The sequence below is a fragment of the Narcine bancroftii genome, chromosome 5 (assembly GCF_036971445.1).
Source record: "Narcine bancroftii isolate sNarBan1 chromosome 5, sNarBan1.hap1, whole genome shotgun sequence".
In the NCBI taxonomy this organism is placed as follows: Eukaryota; Metazoa; Chordata; class Chondrichthyes; order Torpediniformes; family Narcinidae; genus Narcine; species Narcine bancroftii.
This window is the reverse complement of record NC_091473.1, coordinates 245,170,422-245,197,971: the sequence shown is the minus strand read 5'-3', so window position 1 is coordinate 245,197,971 and position 27,550 is coordinate 245,170,422. Positions and strand designations below refer to the sequence as shown.

The 27,550-nt window shown below is 44.9% G+C and overlaps 1 protein-coding gene across 2 annotated transcripts in view; it reads left to right on the top strand.

Annotated features, from left to right (window-relative positions):
• Window positions 1–27,550, top strand: part of LOC138765131 (putative helicase MOV-10) — a 129,274-nt gene that overhangs the window by 39,513 nt on the left and 62,211 nt on the right. For both annotated transcript variants that reach the window (XM_069941939.1, XM_069941940.1), the window contains exons 3-6: window positions 18,468–18,613; window positions 21,410–21,648; window positions 23,099–23,336; window positions 24,864–25,001. In XM_069941939.1, the coding sequence (XP_069798040.1) occupies window positions 18,468–18,613; window positions 21,410–21,648; window positions 23,099–23,336; window positions 24,864–25,001 (761 nt within the window). The remainder of the gene's footprint in view (window positions 1–18,467; window positions 18,614–21,409; window positions 21,649–23,098; window positions 23,337–24,863; window positions 25,002–27,550) is intronic.

Genomic DNA, 27,550 nt, shown 5'->3' with positions numbered 1-27,550 from the left:
TGGATTGCACACTTGTTCCCTTTTCCCGCTGTTTTATGGATTGCACACACTTGTTCCCTTTTCCATCTGTTTTATGGATTGCACACTTGTTCCCTTTTCCCGCTGTTTTATGGATTGCACACACTTGTTCCCTTTTCCCACTGTTTTATGGATTGCACACACTTGTTTCCCTTTTGCCGCTGTTTTATGGATTGCACACACTTGTTCCCTTTTCCCGCTGTTTTATGGATTGCACACACTTGTTCCCTTTTCCCGCTGTTTTATGGATTGCACACACTTGTTCCCTTTTCCAACTGTTTTATGGATTGCACACACTTGTTCCATTTTCCATCTGTTTTATGGATTGCACACACTTGTTCCCTTTTCCAGCTGTTTTATGGATTGCACACACTTGTTCCCTTTTCCCGCTGTTTTATGGATTGCACACACATGTTCCCTTTTCCCGCTGTTTTATGGATTGCACACACTTGTTCCCTTTTCCCGCTGTTTAATGGATTGCACACACTTGTTCCCTTTTCCCGCTGTTTTATGGATTGCACACTCTTGTTCCCTTTTTCCGCTGTTTTATGGATTGCACACACTTGTTCCCTTTTCCATCTGTTTTATGGATTGCACACACTTGTTCCCTTTTCCCGCTGTTTTATGGATTGCACACACTTGGTCGCTTTTCCCGCTGTTTTATGGATTGCACACACTTGTTCCCTTTTCCTGCTGTTTTATGGATTGCACACACTTGTTCCCTTTTCCCGCTGTTTTATGGATTGCACACGCTTGTTCCCTTTTCCCGCTGTTTTATGGATTGCACATACTTGTTCCCTTTTCCCGCTGTTTTATGGATTGCACACACTTGTTCCCTTTGCCCGTTGTTTTATGGATTGCACACACTTGTTCCCTTTTCCCGCTGTTTTATGGATTGCACACACTTGTTCCCTTTTCCCGCTGTTTTATGGATTGCACACACCTGTTCCCTTTTCCTGCTGTTTTATGGATTGCACACACTTGTTCCCTTTTCCCGCTGTTTTATGGATTGCGCACACTTGTTCCCTTTTCCCGCTGTTTTATGGATTGCACACACTTGTTCCCTTTTCCCGCTGTTTTATGGATTGCACACACTTGTTCCCTTTTCCCGCTGTTTTATGGATTGCGCACACTTGTTCCCTTTTCCTGCTGTTTTATGGATTGCACACACTTGTTCCCTTTTCCCGCTGTTTTATGGATTGCACACACTTGTTCCCTTTTCCCGCTGTTTTATGGATTGCACACACTTGTTCCCTTTTCCCGCTGTTTTATGGATTGCACGCACTTGTTCCCTTTTCCCGCTGTTTTATGGATTGCACACTCTTGTTCCCTTTTTCCGCTGTTTTATGGATTGCACACACTTGTTCCCTTTTCCATCTGTTTTATGGATTGCACACACTTGTTCCCTTTTCCAGCTGTTTTATGGATTGCACACACTTGTTCCCTTTTCCCGCTGTTTTATGGATTGCACACACTTGTTCCCTTTTCCCGCTGTTTTATGGATTGCACACACTTGTTCCCTTTTCCCGCTGTTTTATGGATTGCACACACTTGTTCCCTTTTCCCGCTGTTTTATGGATTGCACACACTTGTTCCCTTTTCCCGCTGTTTTATGGATTGCACACACTTGTTCCCTTTTGCCGCTGTTTTATGGATTGCACACACTTGTTCCCTTTTCCCGCTGTTTTATGGATTGCACACACTTGTTTCCTTTTCCCGCTGTTTTATGGATTGCACACACTTGTTCCATTTTTCATCTGTTTTATGGATTGCACACTTGTTCCCTTTTCCCGCTGTTTTATGGATTGCACACACTTGTTCCCTTTTCCCGCTGTTTTAAGGATTGCACACACTTGTTCCCTTTTCCCGTTGTTTTGTGGATTGCACACACTTGTTCCCTTTTCCCGTTGTTTTATGGATTGCACACACTTATTCCCTTTTCCCGCTGTTTTATGGATTGCACACACTTGTTCCCTTTTCCATCTGTTTTATGGATTGCACACTTGTTCCCTTTTCCCGCTGTTTTATGGATTGCACACACTTGTTCCCTTTTCCATCTGTTTTATGGATTGCACACTTGTTCCCTTTTCCCGCTGTTTTATGGATTGCACACACTTGTTCCCTTTTCCCACTGTTTTATGGATTGCACACACTTGTTCCCTTTTGCCGCTGTTTTATGGATTGCACACACTTGTTCCCTTTTCCCGCTGTTTTATGGATTGCACACACTTGTTCCCTTTTCCCGCTGTTTTATGGATTGCACACACTTGTTCCCTTTTCCCGCTGTTTTATGGATTGCACACACTTGTTCCATTTTCCATCTGTTTTATGGATTGCACACACTTGTTCCCTTTTCCAGCTGTTTTATGGATTGCACACACTTGTTCCCTTTTCCCGCTGTTTTATGGATTGCACACACATGTTCCCTTTACCCGCTGTTTTATGGATTGCACACACTTGTTCCCTTCTCCCGCTGTTTAATGGATTGCACACACTTGTTCCCTTTTCCCGCTGTTTTATGGATTGCACACTCTTGTTCCCTTTTTCCGCTGTTTTATGGATTGCACACACTTGTTCCCTTTTCCATCTGTTTTATGGATTGCACACACTTGTTCCCTTTTCCAGCTGTTTTATGGATTGCACACACTTGTTCCCTTTTCCATCTGTTTTATGGATTGCACACTTGTTCCCTTTTCCCGCTGTTTTATGGATTGCACACACTTGTTCCCTTTTCCCACTGTTTTATGGATTGCACACACTTGTTCCCTTTTCCCGCTGTTTTATGGATTGCACACACTTGTTCCCTTTTCCCGCTGTTTTATGGATTGCACACACTTGTTCCCTTTTCCCGCTGTTTTATGGATTGCACACACTTGTTCCCTTTTCCCGCTGTTTTATGGATTGCACACACTTGTTCCATTTTCCATCTGTTTTATGGATTGCACACACTTGTTCCCTTTTCCAGCTGTTTTATGGATTGCACACACTTGTTCCCTTTTCCCGCTGTTTTATGGATTGCACACACATGTTCCCTTTTCCCGCTGTTTTATGGATTGCACACACTTGTTCCCTTTTCCCGCTGTTTAATGGATTGCACACACTTGTTCCCTTTTCCCGCTGTTTTATGGATTGCACACACTTGTTCCCTTTTCCCGTTGTTTTATGGATTGCACACACCTGTACCCTTTTCCTGCTGTTTTATGGATTGCACACACTTGTTCCCTTTTCCCGCTGTTTTATGGATTGCGCACACTTGTTCCCTTTTCCCGCTGTTTTATGGATTGCACACACTTGTTCCCTTTTCCCACTGTTTTATGGATTGCACACACTTGTTCCCTTTTCCCGCTGTTTTATGGATTGCGCACACTTGTTCCCTTTTCCCGCTGTTTTATGGATTGCACACACTTGTTCCCTTTTCCATCTGTTTTATGGATTGCACACACTTGTTCCCTTTTGCCGCTGTTTTATGGATTGCACACACTTGTTCCCTTTTCCCGCTGTTTTATGGATTGCACACACTTGTTTCCTTTTCCCGCTGTTTTATGGATTGCACACACTTGTTCCCTTTTCCCGCTGTTTTATGGATTGCACACACTTGTTCCCTTTTCCCGCTGTTTTATGGATTGCACACACTTGTTCCATTTTTCATCTGTTTTATGGATTGCACACTTGTTCCCTTTTCCCGCTGTTTTATGGATTGCACACACTTGTTCCCTTTTCCCGCTGTTTTAAGGATTGCACACACTTGTTCCCTTTTCCCGTTGTTTTATGGATTGCACACACTTGTTCCCTTTTCCCGTTGTTTTATGGATTGCACACACTTATTCCCTTTTCCCGCTGTTTTATGGATTGCACACACTTGTTCCCTTTTCCCGCTGTTTTATGGATTGCACACACTTGTTCCTTTTTCCATCTGTTTTATGGATTGCACACACTTGTTCCCTTTTCCAGCTGTTTTATGGATTGCACACACTTGTTCCCTTTTCCCGCTGTTTTATGGATTGCACACACATGTTCCCTTTTCCCGCTGTTTTATGGATTGCACACACTTGTTCCCTTTTCCCGCTGTTTAATGGATTGCACACACTTGTTCCCTTTTCCCGCTGTTTTATGGATTGCACACTCTTGTTCCCTTTTTCCGCTGTTTTATGGATTGCACACACTTGTTCCCTTTTCCATCTGTTTTATGGATTGCACACACTTGTTCCCTTTTCCAGCTGTTTTATGGATTGCACACACTTGTTCGCTTTTCCTGCTGTTTTATGGATTGCACACACTTGTTCCCTTTTCCCGCTGTTTTATGGATTGCACACACTTGTTCCCTTTTCCCGCTGTTTTATGGATTGCACACACTTGTTCCCTTTTCCCGCTGTTTTATGGATTGCACACACTTGTTCCCTTTTCCCGCTGTTTTATGGATTGCACACACTTGTTCGCTTTTCCTGCTGTTTTATGGATTGCACACACTTGTTCTCTTTTCCCGCTGTTTTATGGATTGCACACACTTGTTCCCTTTTCCCGCTGTTTTATGGATTGCACACACTTGTTCCCTTTTCCCGCTGTTTTATGGATTGCACACACTTGTTCCCTTTTCCATCTGTTTTATGGATTGCACACACTTGTTCCCTTTTCCCGCTGTTTTAAGGATTGCACACACTTGTTCCCTTTTCCCGCTGTTTTATGGATTGCACACACTTGTTCCCTTTTCCCGCTGTTTTATGGATTGCACACACTTGTTCCCTTTTCCATCTGTTTTATGGATTGCACACACTTGTTCCCTTTTGCCGCTGTTTTATGGATTGCACACACTTGTTCCCTTTTCCCGCTGTTTTATGGATTGCACACACTTGTTTCCTTTTCCCGCTGTTTTATGGATTGCACACACTTGTTCCCTTTTCCCGCTGTTTTATGGATAGCACACACTTGTTCCCTTTTCCCGCTGTTTTATGGATTGCACACACTTGTTCCATTTTTCATCTGTTTTATGGATTGCACACTTGTTCCCTTTTCCCGCTGTTTTATGGATTGCACACACTTGTTCCCTTTTCCCGCTGTTTTAAGGATTGCACACACTTGTTCCCTTTTCCCGTTGTTTTATGGATTGCACACACTTGTTCCCTTTTCCCGTTGTTTTATGGATTGCACACACTTATTCCCTTTTCCCGCTGTTTTATGGATTGCACACACTTGTTCCCTTTTCCCGCTGTTTTATGGATTGCACACACTTGTTCCTTTTTCCATCTGTTTTATGGATTGCACACACTTGTTCCCTTTTCCAGCTGTTTTATGGATTGCACACACTTGTTCCCTTTTCCCGCTGTTTTATGGATTGCACACACATGTTCCCTTTTCCCGCTGTTTTATGGATTGCACACACTTGTTCCCTTTTCCCGCTGTTTAATGGATTGCACACACTTGTTCCCTTTTCCCGCTGTTTTATGGATTGCACACTCTTGTTCCCTTTTTCCGCTGTTTTATGGATTGCACACACTTGTTCCCTTTTCCATCTGTTTTATGGATTGCACACACTTGTTCCCTTTTCCAGCTGTTTTATGGATTGCACACACTTGTTCGCTTTTCCTGCTGTTTTATGGATTGCACACACTTGTTCCCTTTTCCCGCTGTTTTATGGATTGCACACACTTGTTCCCTTTTCCCGCTGTTTTATGGATTGCACACACTTGTTCCCTTTTCCCGCTGTTTTATGGATTGCACACACTTGTTCCCTTTTCCCGCTGTTTTATGGATTGCACACACTTGTTCGCTTTTTCTGCTGTTTTATGGATTGCACACACTTGTTCTCTTTTCCCGCTGTTTTATGGATTGCACACACTTGTTCCCTTTTCCCGCTGTTTTATGGATTGCACACACTTGTTCCCTTTTCCCGCTGTTTTATGGATTGCACACACTTGTTCCCTTTTCCATCTGTTTTATGGATTGCACACACTTGTTCCCTTTTCCCGCTGTTTTAAGGATTGCACACACTTGTTCCCTTTTCCCGCTGTTTTATGGATTGCACACACTTGTTCCCTTTTCCCGCTGTTTTATGGATTGCACACACTTGTTCCCTTTTCCCGCTGTTTTATGGATTGCACACACTTGTTCCCTTTTCCCGCTGTTTTATGGATTGCACACACTTGTTCCCTTTTCCCGCTGTTTTATGGATTGCACACACTTGTTCCCTTTTCCATCTGTTTTATGGATTGCACAATTGTTCGCTTTTCCCGCGGTTTTATGGATTGCACACACTTGTTCCCTTTTCCCGCTGTTTTATGGATTGCACACACTTGTTCCCTTTTCCCGCTGTTTTATGGATTGCACACTCTTGTTCGCTTTTCCCACTGTTTTATGGATTGCACACACTTGTTCGCTTTTCCCGCTGTTTTATGGATTGCACACACTTGTTCCCTTTTCCCGCTGTCTTATGGATTGCACACACTTGTTCGCTTTTCCCGCTGTTTTATGGTTGCATACACTTGTTCCCTTTTCCCGCTGTTTTATGGATTGCACACACTTGTTCCCTTTTCCCGCTGTTTTATGGATTGCACACGCTTGTTCCCTTTTCCCGCTGTTTTATGGATTGCACACACTTGTTCCCTTTTCCATCTGTTTTATGGATTGCACACTTGTTCGCTTTTCCCGCGGTTTTATGGATTGCACACACTTGTTCCCTTTTCCCGCTGTTTTATGGATTGCACACACTTGTTCCCTTTTCCCGCTGTTTTATGGATTGCACACTTGTTCCCTTTTCCTGCTGTTTTATGGATTGCACACTCTTGTTCGCTTTTCCCGCTGTTTTATGGATTGCACACTCTTGTTCGCTTTTCCTGCTGTTTTATGGATTGCACACACTTGTTCGCTTTTTCCGCTGTTTTATGGATTGCACACACTTGTTCCCTTTTCCCGCTGTTTTATGGATAGCACACACTTGTTCGCTTTTCCTGCTGTTTTATGGATTGCACACACTTGTTCCCTTTTCCCGCTGTTTTATGGATTGCACACACTTGTTCCCTTTTCCCGCTGTTTTATGGATTGCACACACTTGTTCCCTTTTCCCGCTGTTTTATGGATTGCACGCACTTGTTCCCTTTTCCCGCTGTTTTATGGATTGCACACTCTTGTTCCCTTTTTCCGCTGTTTTATGGATTGCACACACTTGTTCCCTTTTCCATCTGTTTTATGGATTGCACACACTTGTTCCCTTTTCCAGCTGTTTTATGGATTGCACACACTTGTTCCCTTTTCCCGCTGTTTTATGGATTGCACACACTTGTTCCCTTTTCCCGCTGTTTTATGGATTGCACACACTTGTTCCCTTTTCCCGCTGTTTTATGGATTGCACACACTTGTTCCCTTTTCCCGCTGTTTTATGGATTGCACACACTTGTTCCCTTTTCCCGCTGTTTTATGGATTGCACACACTTGTTCCCTTTTCCATCTGTTTTATGGATTGCACACACTTGTTCCCTTTTCCCGCTGTTTTAAGGATTGCACACACTTGTTCCCTTTTCCAGCTGTTTTATGGATTGCGCACGCTTGTTCCCTTTTCCCGCTGTTTTATGGATTGCACACACTTGTTCCCTTTTCCCGCTGTTTTATGGATTGCACACACTTGTTCCCTTTTCCCGCTGTTTTATGGATTGCACACACTTGTTCCCTTTTCCAGCTGTTTTATGGATTGCACACACTTGTTCCCTTTTCCCGCTGTTTTATGGATTGCACACACTTGTTCCCTTTTCCCGCTGTTTTATGGATTGCACACACTTGTTCCCTTTTCCCGCTGTTTTATGGATTGCACACACTTGTTCCCTTTTCCCGCTGTTTTATGGATTGCACACACTTGTTCCCTTTTCCCGCTGTTTTATGGATTGCACACACTTGTTCCCTTTTCCATCTGTTTTATGGATTGCACACACTTGTTCCCTTTTCCCGCTGTTTTAAGGATTGCACACACTTGTTCCCTTTTCCCGCTGTTTTATGGATTGCGCACACTTGTTCCCTTTTCCCGCTGTTTTATGGATTGCACACACTTGTTCCCTTTTCCCGCTGTTTTATGGATTGCACACACTTGTTCCCTTTTCCCGCTGTTTTATGGATTGCACACACTTGTTCCCTTTTCCATCTGTTTTATGGATTGCGCACACTTGTTCCCTTTTCCCGCTGTTTTATGGATTGCACACACTTGTTCCCTTTTCCCGCTGTTTTATGGATTGCACACACTTGTTCCCTTTTCCCGCTGTTTTATGGATTGCACACACTTGTTCCCTTTTCCATCTGTTTTATGGATTGCACACTTGTTCGCTTTTCCCGCTGTTTTATGGATTGCACACACTTGTTACCTTTTCCCGCTGTTTTATGGATTGCACACTCTTGTTCGCTTTTCCCACTGTTTTATGGATTGTACACACTTGTTCGCTTTTCCCGCTGTTTTATGGTTGCACACACTTGTTCCCTTTTCCCGCTGTTTTATGGATTGCACACACTTGTTCCCTTTTCCCGCTGTTTTATGGATTGCACACACTTGTTCCCTTTTCCCGCTGTTTTATGGATTGCACACACTTGTTCGCTTTTCCTGCTGTTTTATGGATTGCACACACTTGTTCCCTTTTCCCGCTGTTTTATGGATTGCACACACTTGTTCCCTTTTCTAGCTGTTTTATGGATTGCGCACACTTGTTCCCTTTTCCCGTTGTTTTATGGATTGCACACACTTGTTCCCTTTTCCCGCTGTTTTATGGATTGCCCACGCTTGCATTATTTTCCCTTGTACATTTTTTGAGTATGAAATATATTTTTTTTAAAATTCTCTGTTCTCTCTCAGTTGACTCATTGTGTTTTCAGTAAAATTATATTAAGCATTCCATTTCCGGCACAGATGTTGTTGATGCCCAATCATTTGAATGTCAGTTATCTCTGTCTTGCTGTACTCTACTACTAATGAGATAAAGATGGGGTTATTTCTTTATTTGAAAAAGTCTTTCTCAGTATGAAAGGATTGCACATGGGACCAGAATCTTCTCCTTGTTCTCAAATGTTGAAGGCTGATCGTGAACCACTTTAGAAACTGGCTAATTTCTGTATCCACAGGCTATAATCTTTGTCTGCCTTTATGCTCAAATCTTGTACCCGAAGCACTGCCTGGAACTGGGTTAATGGAACTGAGTAACTTGAAGTAGAGAATAAGCTATAAAAGTGGAGTTGGTTTAATAGTTGTTTTCCTTTGGTGAAGGAAGATGATGGAAAAGTTGTTTTTCATAATAATCGGGCCTCAAGGTCAGTTGTCCTGATACCAGATTCTGTTTAAAATTCTCAAGTTTGTGTGTGGGGGAGGGGTGTGGAATATGTGTGTGTGTGTGTGTTTAAAGGAAATAAATCAGAATTTTTCCTGCTTTTAACTATGAAAAACTTCCTTGTTGTCAACAGCATGTTTAGGGTCATTGTTTTGCTGTAGGACGAAGTGGCGTCCAATGAGTTTGTGTTCTGGTAAACTTGTACCTCACACTTTGTTCGTTTTAGATTGGTCACAGTGTTTGAGCTACTGAAAGAAAACATGCCGAGAGCACTTCAGTTTATACAAATCTTTATTACAAAATCCTAAGTTGATTTCAAACTACAATATCCAAGCCCTTTCCAGTTATATTGGACTGGTCCCAACTTAGCTTATCACTTTGAATAAATGGTTTTATTATCTTTAATGTCTGCAACCAACAAACCTATCAAGCAGGAAGATTAATCTGATTTACATGCATCTCTGGGCCCCATTGTGTTCATGCATGCATTATTCTCAAAGTAGGTGTGGAAATTAGATTATGTCTGCTGATTTACATGCATATAGCCTTGCATAAGCTGGTCTAAATCCTCCATCAGTTTGGAGGCATTTGCTCGATCTTGAGCAGTTAAGATGTTTCTCTACACCTCAGAGTTCATTTTGCTCCTGCCACCAGCAGTTACATCATCAATGAAGATATGTCTGCAGGTACTTGTGGCAACCATACATGCCCAGGCCACAACACACCCACCACCCTATTTCACAGATGATGTGGTATGCTTTGGATCTTAGGCAGTTTCTTTATACCCCCTGTTGGACTCTGGCTTTACCCTACCCTCAATTTAGTCTATGTGTCGTCTGAGTCCAACGTGTTCGTTAAATGAAGTGATAGGAGAAGGTATTCGGTTCAACAATCAGTTTATTACACAGCACAAGAATAAAGCTTAACAGAGCTCTGGTTCAGTCGTTAGTTCATAAGTCACCTGCCCAGTGAGCTATTCCCCAAAACTGACCCCTACTGTCCAGTCTCTTCTGTTTATATCTTTGGCTTGGCTTTGCGGACGAAGATTTATGGAGGGGGTAAAAAGTCCACGTCAGCTGCAGGCTCGTTTGTGGCTGACAAGTCCGATGCGGGACAGGCAGACACGATTGCAGTGGTTGCAGGGGAAAATTGGTTGGTTGGGGTTGGGTGTTGGGTTTTTCCTCCTTTGCCTTTTGTCAGTGAGGTGGGCTCTGCAGTCTTCTTCAAAGGAGGTTGCTGCCCGCCAAACTGTGAGGCGCCAAGATGCACGGTTTAAGGCGTTATCAGCCCACTGGCGGTGGTCAATGTGGCAGGCACCAAGAGATTTCTTAAGGCAGTCCTTGTACCATTTCTTTGGTGCACCCCTGTCACGGTGGCCAGTGGAGAGCTCGCCATATAACACGATCTTGGGAAGGCGATGGTCCTCCATTCTGGAGACGTGACCCATCCAGTGCAGCTGGATCTTCAGCAGCGTGGACTCGATGCTGTCGACCTCTGCCATCTCGATTACTTCGACGTTAGGGATGTAAGCGCTCCAATGGATGTTGAGGATGGAGCGGAGACAACGCTGGTGGAAGCGTTCTAGGAGCCGTAGGTGGTGCCGGTAGAGGACCCATGATTCGGAGCCGAACAGGAGTGTGGGTATGACAATGGCTCTGTATACGCTTATCTTTGTGAGGTTTTTCAGTTGGTTGTTTTTCCAGACTCTTTTGTGTAGTCTTCCAGAGGCGCTATTTGCCTTGGCGAGTCTGTTGTCTATCTCATTGTCGATCCTTGCATCTGATGAAATGGTGCAGCCGAGATAGGTAAACTGGTTGACCGTTTTGAGTTTTGTGTGCCCGATGGAGATGTGGGGGGGCTGGTAGTCATGGTGGGGAGCTGGCTGATGGAGGACCTCAGTTTTCTTCAGGCTGACTTCCAGGCCAAACATTTTGGCAGTTTCCGCAAAGCAGGACGTCAAGCGCTGAAGAGCTGGCTCTGAATGGGCAACTAAAGCAGCATCGTCTGCAAAGAGTAGTTCACGGACAAGTTTCTCTTGTGTCTTGGTGTGAGCTTGCAGGCGCCTCAGATTGAAGAGACAGCCATCCGTGTGGTACCGGATGTAAACAGCGTCTTCATTGTTGGGGTCTTTCATGGCTTGGTTCAGCATCATGCTGAAGAAGATTGAAAAGAGGGTTGGTGCGAGAACACAGCCTTGCTTCACGCCATTGTTAATGGAGAAGGGTTCAGAGAGCTCATTGCTGTATCTGACCCGACCTTGTTGGTTTTCGTGCAGTTGGATAATCATGTTGAGGAACTTTGGGGGACATCCGATGCGCTCTAGTATTTGCCAAAGCCCTTTCCTGCTCACGGTGTCGAAGGCTTTGGTGAGGTCAACAAAGGTGATGTAGAGTCCTTTGTTTTGTTCTCTGCACTTTTCTTGGAGCTGTCTGAGGGCAAAGACCATGTCAGTAGTTCCTCTGTTTGCGCGAAAGCCGCACTGTGATTCTGGGAGAATATTCTCGGCGACACTAGGTATTATTCTATTTAGTTGAATCCTAGCGAAGATTTTGCCTGCAATGGAGAGCAACGTGATTCCCCTGTAGTTTGAGCAGTCTGATTTCTCGCCTTTGTTTTTGTACAGGGTGATGATGGTGGCATCACGAAGATCCTGAGGCAGTTTACCTTGGTCCCAACAAAACAAAGCTTGAAAAACTCATGCAGTTTGGCATACAGAGTTTTGCCGCCAGCCTTCCAGACTTCTGGGGGGGATTCCATCCATACCTGCTGCTTTGCCACTTTTCAGTTGTTCGATTGCCTTATATGTCTCATCCAGGGTGGGAACCTCATCCAGCTCTAGCCTTAGGGGCGGAATCTTGGACTGAGTGGTTGTCACTGAAAAGAGATTGGAAGTGTTCTGACCATCGGTTGAGGATGGAGATCTTGTCGCTGAGGAGGACTTTGCCGTCTGAGCTGCGCAGCGGGCTTTGGACTTGGGGTGAGGGGCCGTACACAGCCTTTAGAGCCTCGTAGAAACCCCTGAAGTCGCCAATGTCTGCGCTGAGCTGGGTTCGTTTGGCGAGGCTAGTCCACCACTCATTTTGGATCTCCCGGAGTTTGCGCTGAAGATGGCTGCATGCGCGACGGAAGGCTTGTTTCTTCTCTGGACAGGACGGCTTTGTAAGTTGAGCCTGGTGGGCAGCTCGCTTCTTTGCCAGCAGCTCCTGGATTTCCTGGCTGTTTTCGTCAAACCAGTCCTTGTTTTTCCTGGAGGAGAAGCCCAGTACCTCTTCAGTGGATTGCAGTATGGTAGTCTTCAATTGATCCCAGAGGGTTTCAGGGGACGGGTCCGTGAGGCGGGTTGCATCGTCGAGCTTTGCTTTGAGGTTTGCCTGGAAGTTTCCTCTCGCTTCGTCTGACTGCAGGTTTCCAACATTGAACCTCTTTCTGGGGGCTTTATTGTTCCTGGGCTTTGGCTTGAAGTGAAGGTTGAGCTTGCAGCGAACCAGCCGGTGGTCAGTGTGGCATTCCGCGCTAGGCATGACCCTGGTGTGGAGCACATCTCGTTTGTCACTTTCTCGCACCAGGATGTAGTCCAGGAGGTGCCAGTGTTTGGATCGGGGATGCATCCAGGTGGTCTTAAGGCTGTCCCTCTGCTGAAAAAGGGTGTTTGTAATGACAAGCCGCTGTTCTGCGCAGAGCTCCAACAGGAGGCGCCCATTGTCGTTGCACTTGCCGACGCCATGCTTGCCCAGGATTCCTGGCCAGGTTTCTGAGTCTTTGCCGACACGAGCGTTGAAGTCGCCCAGGATGACAACCTTGTCGGCTGTAGGGGTGCGTTGGATGAGGTTGCGCAGGTCGGTGTAGAACTTGTCCTTTTCTGCTGGTTCCGCCTGGAGGGTTGGAGCATAGACACTGATGAGGGTGATGTGACGCTTGTTTTGAAGGGGGAGTCGCATGGACATGATTCGGTCCGAGAGGCCTGTCGGAAGGTTTTCGAGTTTGGAGGCAATGAAGCTCTTGACCATGAAGCCTACACCAGATAGGCGTCGTTCATCCGAAGGCTTGCCAGACCAGTAGAGTGTGTAGCCCGCGCCGCGTTCTTGGAGGCTGCCTACATCTGCCAGGCGGACTTCACTGAGAGCGGCTATGTCGATGTCAAGTCTGAGGAGTTCATGTGCAATGAGGGCAGACCGACGTTCAGGTCGGTGGCTGTCAGCCTTGTCTAGCATGGTTCTGATGTTCCAGCATGCTAGCTTGAGTTTGTGAGCATCTTTTGAGGGGGAGGACGTGGAGGGGGAGGACGTGGAGGGGGAGGACGTGGAGGGGGAGGACGTGGAGGGGGAGGACGTGGAGGGGGAGGACGTGGAGGGGGAGGACGTGGAGGGGGAGGACGTGGAGGGGGAGGACGTGGAGGGGGAGGACGTGGAGGGGGAGGACGTGGACCTGTCCTCGGGCCTGCGCAAAGGAGCTTTTAGGTGGAGTGCAGTGCGCGCAGTACTGGCCCCACCCTTTACACCCATGGTTCGTGTGCCGTGGCCAAGCAAGCTGGGACGTGGCAGCGAGGTCCTTGGGTCGTAGGTTTTATATCGAAGTGGCCTTCTCCTATGCAGGTTTCTTACCCGGGCTGGAGGGGCCTGCCTCCCCTCCTAGGTCGGTCCATACTGCCCGGACCGGGGGAGACGGCGGCCCCGGCCTCGGTCGAGTGGGGCAGGCGGATGCCCCGATCCGGGCAGAGAGTGGGAGGCGGCGGCCCCAGTCTGTTTATATAGATCAACATTATTACACTGAACAAGAGCTGGCTTTCTGTTTGCTAGATTCCTTGCATAAGATTTATCTCAAGCAATTTCCTGCTCTACAGTTATCTAGGGAGTAGACCTCCCATCTTAATCCTCAAGGCCAGAACATACCCCAGATATTTCTAATTATTTCTTTGTTCTCATCTGGCCATATTCTGTTCTACTCAACACCTCCTTCTGTGTTAGGTTTCTTACCGAGTTAGTTTTCATTCTCTTTGTTTCTGACAGTCTCTGTGTCAGGATTCTCTTTGTTCTTGTCTGGCCATCCTCTTCTGTGCTAATCAACACCTACTTTTGCCCTTAACATTCCTACTAAATTGTTTCATACATATTCTCCCTTTTGTATATTGGGAGCAGACAATTCTTAACCTACTGTCTTTTTTCTTTGGCTTGGCTTCGCGGACGAAGATTTATGGAGGGGGTAAATGTCCACGTCAGCTGCAGGCTCATTTGTGGCTGACAAGTCCGATGCGGGACAGGCAGACACAGTTGCTGATTACCTACTGTAATCAGCCAACTTTGCTACATACTGTGGCTGCCCCTTAGTTACTCTTTCCCTTCACCATGAGGTAAATATCACCTACGGCTCCTAGAACGCTTCCACCAACGTTGTCTCCGCTCCATCCTCAACATTCATTGGAGCGACTTCATCCCTAACATCGAAGTACTCGAGATGGCAGAGGCCGACAGCATCGAATCCACGCTGTTGAAGATCCAACTGCGCTGGGTAGGTCACGTCTCCAGAATGGAGGACCGTCGCCTTCCCAAGATCGTGTTATATGGCGAGCTCTCCACTGGCCACCGTGACAGAGGTGCACCAAAGAAGAGGTACAAGGACTGCCTAAAGAAATCTCTTGGTGCCTGCCCCATTGACCACCGCCAGTGGGCTGATATCGCCTCAAACCGTGCATCATTGGCGCCTCACAGTTCGGCGGGCAGCAACCTCCTTTGAAGAAGACCGCAGCGCCCACCTCGCTGACAAAAGACAAAGGAGGGAAAACCCAACACCCAACCCCAACCCACCAATTTTCCCCTGCAACCGCTGCAACCGTGTCTGCCTGTCCCGCATCGGACTTGTCAGCCACAAACGAGCCTGCAGCTGACGTGGACATTGCCCCTCCATAAATCTTCGTCCGCGAAGCCAAGCCAAAGAGAAGAGACTATGTGGTCAAACCAAAAGATATGGAAATAACCTTGAATAAAATCTGGAATGTTCACTTTAATCACATTTGGTTACAAATTTACAACTGGAGCACAGGGGCAAATAAAGGAAAAGGTGTCTTTGACCCAAACATTTTGGAGGGGACTATATGTACTCTGTGATTCCTGAGGTTGTGAAAGCCTCTTTAAAAGCATGACAAAAAGCAACCTGCTGGAGGACCTCAGTGGGCCAAGCAGCATCAGTCGGGAGAAAGCGAGTTGTCAACATTTCAGGTTGAAACCTTTCATTGACTTGATGAAGAGTTTTGACGTGAAACATTGGCGTTCTGTCCTCCCCGGCCCCTGACTTCTTCCTGCAGACTTTATTTGCTCCAGTCCCCAGCATCTGCTTTCCCCTGTGTCCCCACTGTAGAGGCCGGCTGTTGCAGTTAGGGAATTGATATTGGCCTGTCTGCTTGTGCGCCGGTTTCATTGTTCCAGGCAGCAACTCCCAACTGCAGCCTGGCCCTCTGAACTCTTCCGGCCCCTTGTTTTTGATCTTCGGCGTGTTTGTGTGCAGTAAGCCAGTTTGTTTTTGGAATGTTTGCTGCTCTTTTTATTTTCTTGTAATTGTTTTGGTTCATGAGTGCAAGCAAATGGAGGCGAGGTGTACTCTGGATCTTTTCTTGTGCCCATGCAACTTTTGGTGCTTTCTCTGGTTATAAATAAAGTAAATCCCCTGTTATCCGGCACCAAATGGGATTGGTGGATGCCAGATAAATGAGTTTTCCGGTTGCTTGAGATTCAAGCTTGCATTGCCCAATTAATACACCTTCATTAAGAATAAACAGTTAAAAAGACAAAAATGCTGTACTTAAACAGAACAGCATTCACTTGCATGAATATATAAACTTTAAACCATTTTCTTTTATTTTTAGTCACCTTCTTTGAAAACATTTAACATCGCTGCATCTGCAGGTTCCTCCACCTCCTCCATGCAGCTGCCTGAAAAACGAACAATAACATCATAATTAACCACCCCTCCCTCAAGTTTACAAATAAAGTCTTACTAATATTCCTAATAATATACTAATAAAGATAAAGCTTACTAATCAGGTACAAAGCAATACTTTAAGAGGGTCACTCCAACAGCGAGAGGCATCAACCAGCTCTTCATCCTGGACAATGCCTTTTATTCAAACACAACTTTATTGAAACAGTTGCTACGAACAAAGCACGGCCAAGGCTCTCTGCTGGCTGAATATTTGCTCCCATCTTCACCAAACGTTTGTGTTACTTCAGAGAACATATACTTTAACAATTTTAAACTTTTATTTAAATTTTTACTTGCTCTTATTAATTCTGATTATTTATTTTCTCCTCTCCTTTTATTTGCCGGTTGCTTGAGGTTGCCATTGCTTGAATTCCAGGTAACAAGGGAATGGATCAGCGAATTGAAATGGGTGGCTACTACGAGATTCATACTATTGTGGCAGACAGAGCCGAGCTGTAATGGCATGGATCTCCCAGAGGCCACCCGTTTCAAATCTCCATTCCATTCCCTCGATGTCTGTCCATGGTCTCATGTACTGCCAGACCACCTGCAAATTGAGGGGATGACACATCGCCTTCCGTCTGAACACCCTTCAAATAGGTGGCATTAATATGGCTTCTCTGTCACTCTCTTCCCTTTTCTCTCTGCCTCCTTTCACAGAGCCAAAATGAATTCTCATTTCTCCTCTCATCATATCCAATTAACAACTTTTGTTGGTCTGGACTCCTCCTGCAGCCAGTCTTGTCTTTATTCTGATGTTCTTCCTGTTCTTTGCATATCCCTTGAAGAAGGACTCTGACTCGAAATGTCAGTGATGTATCTTTACTCCTATGGACTCTGCGAGACCGGCTGAGTTCCTCCCACATTTCTATGTGTTTTCACCACAGTCATAGCATCTGCAGACTTTTGTGTTTCCTTCCACAGGTTGATCCCTTCTTGTTGGTGGGATCATACTTGTTGTAAAGGTCTGCCTTTACTTTGAATCTTGTCGTATGACTTGAGCAAGCAAGATGTATGCATATAACCGTTTAACAATTACAGTATGGAAACAGGCCATCTCGGCCCCTCTAGTCCACACCCATTTAAGTGAAACTCCACTAGTTCCACTTAACTGCTCCCTGCTCATAACCCTCCAACTCCCTTACATCCATGTACTCATCCAACCTTCTCTTAAATGACAGAACTACCTCTTCCAGAAGGTCATTCCACTCAGCGTCTTACACTGAATTGGATAAACGTTGAATGAATTGCAAATCTAAAAAATATTGACATAATGAATTGTTTATAAAATTATTTGTAATAATTTCAAAATGGTGCCTTTACTCAATTAGAAGCCAAAGTCGAACTGTGAACAATGGTGACGAGTAACCTCCCGGGAATGGATGATGTCAGAATTGCATGGTGTATTTTCACAGGCGTCTTTAGAGGTGTGGTGTTTCAAGATATGTGTGTGCTTGACTTATTGTTATCATTCTCAGTTTAGGTGGATTGCTTGGTTTCAGAATTTTTGAGGCCTTTCATTATTCTGCCTGTGTGTTTTATCTGGAGACTTTGCTGATACTCTGTCCTGTCGTGGATATGTGCAGCCTTGAGTGTGATGTTGTTGTTGAACCATGGGCAGACATCCTTGACTCAACATTCTGCAGCAGGATGGGAATCAGCGACTATGGCACACTGCCTCTTCCACTCTGCCTGCCCCTGTGCTCCTGTTACAGAGAGACTGGGACTCATTGGAATGGCCCATCACTAAAAATCTCCCAGAGACTAGGAGTGAAGTGTTGGAGCTTGTTAGTCTGCAGGGCTCAAGGCTGATGGTAAATGGATGGTGAGAATAAAGCAGATTAGGGTGTGTGGTACATGAAAGGCAGCCTGAGTGCCTGTTTCTAGGATTTTGAAAATTCCAATAGCTTCCGTGACCTTGTTGGCAAGGAAACTGAAAGTACACATTCATCACCTCCACTACCCCTTCTCTCTGTCTTTCCAAGTTCCGAAAGCAAGGAGGCGCAATCAATAATGCCATTTTCCTCGAGATGTAGTGTCGAGCACGTGGGGGGGGGGGGGTAGGGGGAGTATGGACATTGTTTTCTCTACAAAGGTTCTTATCCAGTTAGGAGTTTAGTCCCTAGTCCCTTTTAAAGCTGCGAGGACCGTTTGTAGTACTTGCATGTTACATTCTCCTTTTCGTAGAAGCAAAAAGTGGAGTATGTCAACCAGTATCGGCATCAATCCAACCCCACAGAAAATCTGGGACCAACACAGCCCCTGGCCTCTGTCCCCGAGCCTGGGAGGAGGACGCGTGCCAGAAACATCGTCAGTCAGCTAAAGCAGAACAGGTAAAGTTTGGGCTTTGCCAAGCAGTGGGATCTCATTAAATTTGTTTGATTTTTTGCTCTTATTTTTTTAATTTAAATTTTGTTTAATTTTAAATTTAGACATACAACATGATATCAGGCCATTTTGGCCCATGAGTCCATGCTGCCCAATTTACACCCAATTAATCTACACCCAAGCACACACGGGAACATACAAAATCCTTACAGACAGTGTGGGATTCGAACCCCAGTACCAATCGTTGGTGCTGTAGAGGCATGGCACTAACTGCTATACCAACCATGTTGCCCCCATGCCAACTATGCCACTGCACCTGATTCCTTCTCATTTTACTGAGAAACTCTGAGTTCAACTTTACCCTCGCCAAAAATACTGTTGGTTAGTGTGATGGAGTAAACACATCTTCCCCTCTCCGCCTTCTGTAGGGACAGTTCCCTCCATGACCCCTCCCCAGCACCTTACCCTGCAGCCGCTGGAACTGACATACTTGCGCCCACGTCCCCTCCTTCATCAAAATTCGGGGCACCAAACAGACCTTTCAAGTAAAGCAACACCGCGGGTGCGACCTACTGAATCTGGTGCTCCCTTTGTGGCCTTCTCTACATCAGAGACTGAGCGAAGACCGGGAGATCGCTTCACTGATCGTCTTCACTCTGTTCACATCTGCGACAAGGATCTTCCAATGGCAAACCACTTCAATTCTGCATCCCACTCCCATGCTCACATGTCTGTCCTATTCCACAAAGACCACTCGTAAACTGAAGGAACACTTTATTTACGTCTGGGCACACTCCAATTGGATGGTATTAACAGCGACTCCTCAGGTTTCTGCTTGCCCACTCCCTGTTCTCCCTCTCTTGTCCAACCCTCTGTCTCCTTTCCTCCAGGTCTCCACCTCTTCCCTCTCCATTCACAGATCCACCACCTCCCGTTTGCTGGTGTGCCTTCCCTCCCTTATCTATTACCTCCTGCCTTTGGGTCCATGCTCCTCCCCTTACTCCTCCCTCCCCCACTATTTTGTTTGGGCACCTGCAGATATTTTTCCACACCTTGATCAAAGGCTCAAGCCCAAAATGTTGGTTCTGCATCTGTATCTTTGCTACATAAAGGACACTGTTTGACCATCTGAGTTTCTCCAGCATTGTGTTTTTACTTCAACCTCAGTGTCTGCAGACTTTCATGTTTTACCTCCAAGCTAAATAAGCCATTGTGGGACTGGTAGGATTGAATTATAAGGAGAGACAAAGAGAGGATTTTATAAAGGTATTAAATCTTGATGGCTATAGGTCAGGTAAATAATCATGGAGACCGCGGATGCTGGAATCTGAAGCCAATTTGCTTAAGGAACTCAGCAGATCAAGCAGCGTCAATGGCAGAAAAATAATTTCAATTCCGCACCTACACTCCCACGCTGAAAACGGCTTTTTGTACTGCCAAACTGAGGCCACCTGCAGATTGGAGGATCAACAGGGCACCCTCCAACCATATGGCATTAATAGCGACTTCTTCTCCACTTTCTGTTAGTCCCCTCCCAAGTCTCCTTCTCTTTCCCTACCCCTCTGTCTCCTTTCCTCCTTCCCTCTCCATTCAGAGAGCTATCCCTTCCCACCCATATTCACCTATGATCTCTTGCCTGTGCCCCTCCCCCTCCCCTATATTTTAGCACCTACCTACTTCTTTTTCTCACACTTTGACAAAGGGCTCGGGCCCAAAGCATTGGTTCTGTGCTCCATAAAGAATGCTGCACCCAGCACTTTGGTGTGTTAAGTTGATGCTTCAAGACAAAACTCTTCATTGGGCAAATAATCATCGTCTTTATTCCCCAGGGTAGGGGAATCTAAAATTAGTGGGCATAGATTTAAGATGAGATGGGGGGGTGGGATTTAAATGTGACCTAAGGAATTTCTTTTTCAGACAGAGGGTGGTAGATATATGGAATGAGTTGCCAGAGGAAGTGATCGAGGTGAGGACAATTGTAACATTCAAGGTGTATTTAGACAGGTACATGGATAGGAAAGGTTCAGGACATGGGCAAATGGGAATAGTTGGTCAGCACAGAAAAATTGGGCTGAAGGGCCTGTTTCCCTGTTGCAGATCTCGGTCTCTATGACCATAGAAGGGACACTGTTCGACCTGCTAGGGTTTCTCCAGCATTGTTTTTTACTTCAATCACTGTGCCTGCAGACTTTTGAGTTTTACTCCTATTGATTCTCATCCCTTTACAAGGTGGCTCGAAATGATGACTATTTCCATAATTTTTTGTTCTGCATTTGTAAACATTTTTCACATGTCATGCACAGTTCCAAACCTGTCCTCATCTGACGTCCACGTTGGAATCTTCTGGCCATAGCTGGACAGGGAAGGAATAAAAGACCTTTGGAGCTTGAGAGGAACAAAATTAAAGATGAATGGACATCAATAATTGTGGGCTCCAACAAATCCTGAATGGTTGCAATCTAATCGATTAGAGTAATTGGTCTCTGACAATAATTGATCAAGAGCTGAGGTGATGCTTCCACTCACACTGTTCTGCAGCTTTTTGTTAATCTGCATTACTCTTCCCAAATTCCAACATGGCTATCTGAATTGGAAAGAATCAGCACTCTGTCGTAAAGTTTGTGACTTTTTTTTGTATTTTTGGCGTCTCTGCTGGCTGTGAGGAGCTTCACCAAAGTTGATGCCCTCTGGTTGGTATGAGCTACGAGCCCAGCAGAAGCCAGGGGGTTGAGGGCTGGATGCCTGAACTGCTACTGCTTCAATATGACTTGGGAGACTTTAACTGTCATTGTGTATTTTAGGTCTAAGTTGATTCAGAATAAAGGTGGCATAAAGGTAAAATCTCACTTTGATTCTGATGGGGGAAAGATCCAAGTGTCCGTCAATCACAACCAGGAAACTTCCGTCATCATCAGCGTGCTGAACGAGGGGTCTGAAGAGGTGACTTTTGTAAGATGTGAGCTGCTTCGGCGGTTCCGTGTGTTCACCTTGAGGGATGAGAAGAAGGTGACCAGTTCCCAACCTTTGAAGCTAAAAGCAGGTGAGATGCACAAGTCTTCCCCTTGAGCCTGTTTCCTGTCAGTTTGATAATGAGTTCATTGTCCTCTATGTTGTCCAATGTACATAAGCACCAAAATTCTTACTTCCTGCAGCCAAACAGGTATTTGTGAAAAAAACTTAATTGAATTAAAAAAGATATGAGATGGATAGATAATAAATATTCACGGCAATCTTTAGTGCAAAAAAAAAGTGACTTGCAATGGTGCTGGTTTTCAGGCTACTGGCCAAAGGGAGCCGGGAGAAGAGGTTGTGACCAGGGTGATGGGAGTCCTTTATGATGTTGACTGCCTTCTTGAGACAGCGCCTCATAACTTGAATGGATATTGGGGATAGCCTGTTCAGCCACTTAGGCTGGGCCACTGTGATTACAGTCAAGTCATCCTCCAATCAGCTCACTTAAGTCCTGGCTCACTTGAAGAGTTCAAAATAATTCTCTGTTGCTTTAGATTAGCCACTCTCACCACAGGCCATAGCACATTTAAGGTGGGCCACGGACTAAAATTATAAAATATTTGTTCTTAATGTAGTTGGTGGGAGCGAAGTATGGAAGAAGCCAACTGAACTTGATGGCTTGGGCCCATAGACTTTAAGCAGAGTCCTCAGGGGGCCATAGTCAAAAGAAAAGAATGAGAATGGCATCCTTCTCTAATATCTCACCAAAGTCTCCTGCAACAATGGGTTGTAATTAGTGCAAGAAGCTCAAGGATTATTTATAATCAGAATCAAAACGCTGATCAGTTGCTTTGCTTCTTGTTTTCCTTTGGCCACAATTTAGTTGATGGTATCAAAAGTAATTTCCATACCTTGACAAAGGGCTCAGGCCCAAAATGTTAGTTATATGTCTTTACCGCTTATGGATGCTGTGAGACCGGCTAAATCCCTCCAGTACTTTTGTGCCTTTACTTGAATCCCAGTGTCTGGAGACTTTTGTGTTTCTCTCGTTTCCAAGCTGTGGTGGTGAGTATGGATCGGAATTAGCTGCGCAGCTTGCTGAGAACATGGCAGGTGGAATATAATATGAAAGTTTGTGAAGTCCTCTGCTTTGGAGAAATAATAAAGGATTAAACGATGAGACCTTGGGTAGTATCAATGGTCAAAGGGACCCAGGGGAGTTTAAACAAATTAGTGAAGATCAACTTACAGATCTAGCAAGTTTGTTCAGAGGTTTGCTCTCCTTACCCAATTAGATATGTACTTGGCATGGAGGGAAATTCATTACATTCATTACAGAGATGGTGTAAAAGGAAAGATTGAGTAAATTTAGGGCTCTATTATCGTGAGTTATTTTCTCAGAGTCGGTAGATTAGATGCCTGGGAGGTGTTTTCTCTTCCTGTGGTTTTGTTCTGGGCCACTCAGTGCAGTTTGAAGTTGTTTTAAGTAAAGGCAGATAATGGTTATGGCTACAACAGCAAATTCTTTCCTCATGCAGGAGAAACCTATAACATCGAAGTTATTTGCTTGATAGCCAACTTTGGCTATTTCCCGGCAACGCTCATCTTTCAGTTCCAAGATGAGAGATTAAATACTTTCCACATCATTCGCTTCTTCTCGGCAAGAGCAACCAGCAGGCTGATTGAAGAGTTAAAGCCAAACGCTCCCTATAAGCCATACCAGCCTCCCAATCAACAGCCGATAGAAGAAATCGAAGACGGAGAGAGGCCAGACAGGTGGGGCCCACCCCTGTGATCCCGCTGTCCTTCTTGCTGTGACTCCTTGTGTCTGTTGTCTTCCTTCAGTCGTAATTCTTGGTGTCTATGCATCCCTCGTTTGATGCTCGTTTCTGTAGGTTTGATTGCTTCAGTCACCTATTACAATATCTTTTCAGCCTGGCTCATTTTAATTTTAGTTTGCTACCCTTAAAACTCTATGTTTGATGTGAAGCAAATTGAAGTCCAAAAATCCAGATGCCAGAAATCTGGACCACCCGGATCCTGGAGAATCCAGACTTTTCAAAAACGCTCTAACTTTTAAATTTAGCGGGATATTGTGTGAATGGGTGCATGCATAAGCAGCACAGATGCAGAGAGGCAACAAGTAGAAAAAATGTATGTTTATATTTTTGCCAACTTTATTTTTTTTAAACTGCTCATTTTGATCTTTTTCAATTCAAAGGCATCATTTAATTTGCAATTCTAAATGAAGTGGCTGCTTTACATTATAGGTCACTGAAGGTGACAGTTATTCCTGTATTTTTTACCCCCCCCCCCCCCCCAAGCGCTATACTAATTTTTTAATAGCTATGATTCACTTCATTGGCCTGCAGTATTCATTAAAGTGTAGGATCTTTCATTCAGCAGTATAGTCTGGCAACAGTGGTAGTTCACAGCTAAATGGCAATCACTGAAGTATTTGTGTAATAGTGGAGTTTTGGGGACCAATTTTTAGGGTAAAATTTAGGAGTCAATTATTACATGCATACTACTTTGAACCGAGGTAAGAACCTGCATCTTTCAGAAGCTCAGATGGCCAGGATCACATGGTAAGGTCACGTTCAGGGCATTGAGAACTCCGCTGGGTGGGCTGCTGAGGTGAGGATCTGCAGTTGGGGAGTTGGGAACTTCAGTGGGGGGGGTTACTGAGGTGAGAAACCGCAGTGGGGCATTGAGAACTCCGGTGGGTGGGCTGCTGAGGTGAGAATCCTCAGTTTGGGTGATGGGAGCTTCGATGGGCAGGCGACTGAGGTGAGAAACGGCAGAAAGGGCATCAGGAGCTCGGCTGGGCAGGTGGCTGAGGCCAAAAATGGGAGGCAGTGGGGGGGGGGGGGGGGGGGAGAAATGATTGACTTTTGCACGCAATGAATACAAAATACCAGACTTTGGTACCAAAAATAGGGGGTTGATTTTTACATGTTATTGACTATTACACAAGCATATATAGTATGTAGCCACCAGGATAGCAGATTGAGATTTACAGGTATTTCAACTCTTTATCCCAGTCTGATTAACCTGGACTAGCAACATCTGAAACAATGAACAGTGGAAATGGCAGGTTTTACATGAAAACTGAAAGATTTGGGTGATAAAATTTGTGATGTTATGATAAACCTGAAATGAGGAAGAGCTTCCTTCCACCTTAATTTTTTTTCACTCTTCCTTTTCACTGATCTATTCTTCTACCCATCCCTTTTTTCCAGATGTTTCTAAGTTCCGAACATCCTGATGTCCATTCATTGTATCTATTTTAAATCCTTGCAGCTTCAACTTTCAGCTGGAAAAAGAAATCCCCCTTTACGATTACAAATATACTAAAAAGTTGTTTCGAGCTGTGAAGAGTGGACTGAAAAGTGCACAGAATCTCATGCCTGATGTGAATCAAGAGGTTCTAAGGATCAAGTATGTAGATGTTAAATTTCAAACTGAATGGGGAATATGGGAATTGTTTGTTTTATTTTAAATCCTTGTCTGTGAAACTGAATAGAGTGGCATGATTGGTGTCGTGGTCAGCACAACACTATTACAGAGCCAGCAACATGGGTTCGAATCCAGCACTGTTCGTCAGGAAATTATACAAGTAGACCCTGTCTTATGGTGGGGTTCGGTTCCGGGACTTGCATCATAAGTCAAAATTAGCGCAAGTCGAAACAATACCGCACCCTACCTTTCCTAGAGAGGGGGGTCCTTCAAAGTGGTTGACCTCCCACTCCTGCTGGGAGCCCAAGATCGGATGAGGCCTGTGACATTGGGAGCTTGGATGCAGCCCATGGTATCAGGAGCTAGTGCGCGCAGGTGGTCGAGGTGTCGGGAGCTAGTGCGCGCGGGCGGCCAGGACATCACAAGTGCGGATAAACATCAGAATTCGAAATTGGAAGTACGGATTCTGACCATCATAACTTTGAAATATCGTAAGTCGGAACAACACAAGTCGGGGACTATCTGTACAATCTCCCCATGACTGCGTGGGATTCCTCTGGGGGCTCCAGTTTCCTCCCATATTCCATTGACATTTGGCGTTCATAGGTTAAATGGTCAAATGGGTGTATTTGGTTAGTGTGAGGTGGGCCTGTTTTATGTTTTTTAAAAATGATTTTTTATTAATCCTGTTTTAAATTTTAAATTTAAATTGTTTAAATGTAGACATACAGCATGGCATCAGGCCCTTTTGGCCCACAAGTCTGTCCTTCCCAATTGCAGCCAATTGACCTGCACCCCCGGTACATTTTGAACGGTTGGAGGAAACTGGAGCACCCAGAGGAAACCCGCGCAGACACTGGGAGAACGAACATACTCTTTACAGCGCGGGGTTCGAACCCGGGTCGCTGGCACTGTTACAGCATTGCGCTGACCACTGTCCTGCTGTTACTGTGCTGTTCTCTAAATTAGAAAAATATAATTAGCAATAGCTAGTTACCCTTATTTAGATAGTCTTGCAAAGAGAAAATAGCATCGATGCTAAAAATGCAAAGTTGAAACAGAAACAAATTTAAAAGTATGTCAGGCACCGTCTGTGCAGAAAGAGTTATGGCTCGAGGCATTTCAATGCAACTGGAAGCAGTATAAACTGAGACCAGCTGAATGAGGAAGGAGGTGGGTTGTGTTAGGTCTGCTTTGTTCATGAATGAGTGAGACAAACACCAGACTGAGTCGAAATCAGGGTTCTTCGTTCTTTATTACCGGATTGTAACACTTGCGACTAACAATGTTAGTCGGAGAATGCATTCTGCCGTTATCAGCAAAATGGTGATTTTTTATACCCTTGGATACATGCTTAGAACATCATCATATCATTACTTGTCCAATGACTAAAACTGTTGCTATCCTTTCCCTGCTAGCTTCCTGCCTCTCAATCCATCAATGTCTCTCTTATCTTGTAAGTACAAGGATGCATTCACATCTTGTTACAGCCCTGTACAGGGTAACTCCTTACACATTCCCATCTCATGATGTTTTACCTAACAGGAGTACAAGGACACCTCCCCTTCTTGTTACAGCCCTGCACAGGGTAACTCCTTACACATTCCCATCTCATGATGTTTTACCTTACAGTTGATTCAATGCTAAAAAAAAAGCAGTAATGCAAAGGGAGAATATCAATAAGAAAAGACAGGAAAAATGAGGTGGGTCTAGAGGAGCTGCAACTGGGAATAGGAAAGTCATTACCTGCACCTGGTGTCAGCTGGAAAAGGGAGTGGTGATTGTTGCCTGCAGTTTACTAAGGACGCTTGAATCCAGCATCAAAGCTGTGTTTGAAGATGCTGTTTCTAGGACTTCTGACCTTTATTAGAATAGAGAAGGAGCCAAGCAGAGCATTAAAATGTCAGAAGCTCAGAATCGTGCTTGCACAAGAGCCTTCCTGAGATCGATTGTTTGCTTACTTGTTAGGGAAATAGCCAATGAAGCTGATCTCACTTCTATATTAAGGTGTTTTTCCTGCATTCCTCATCCAGTGTCAATTTTTAAATTTAGACATACAGCACAGTAACAGGCCCTTTCGGCCCATGAGCCCTTGCCACCCAATTACACCCAATTGACCTACAACCCTGGTTAAGCTTTGAACAGTGGGAGGAAGTCCACACAGACATGGGGAGGTGATGGGCAGGTCTTTCCATCTCATTAAGTCACCTTCAGTTTTTTCCAGCATTGAGAGGTTGTTAAGTTTTTCAGGTTACTGTCATTCTGGATTCCTAGGTATTTAACAGTTTCTGTCTGCCATCTGAATTTACTATTTCTTTGGTATTCTTTATTCAATGTCATGATACTTTTTTTTAATATATTGACTTTGTAGCCCGATATTGTACTATAATCCTCCAATATGGTTCATCGTCCTGACAGAGACCCGGCCGGGCCCATCAGATACAGCAAAACGTCATCTGCCATTAAATTTATTTTATGCTCTAGCCAGCCCACTGAATCCCTTTTATCTTTGGATCTTTCCTAATGGCCTC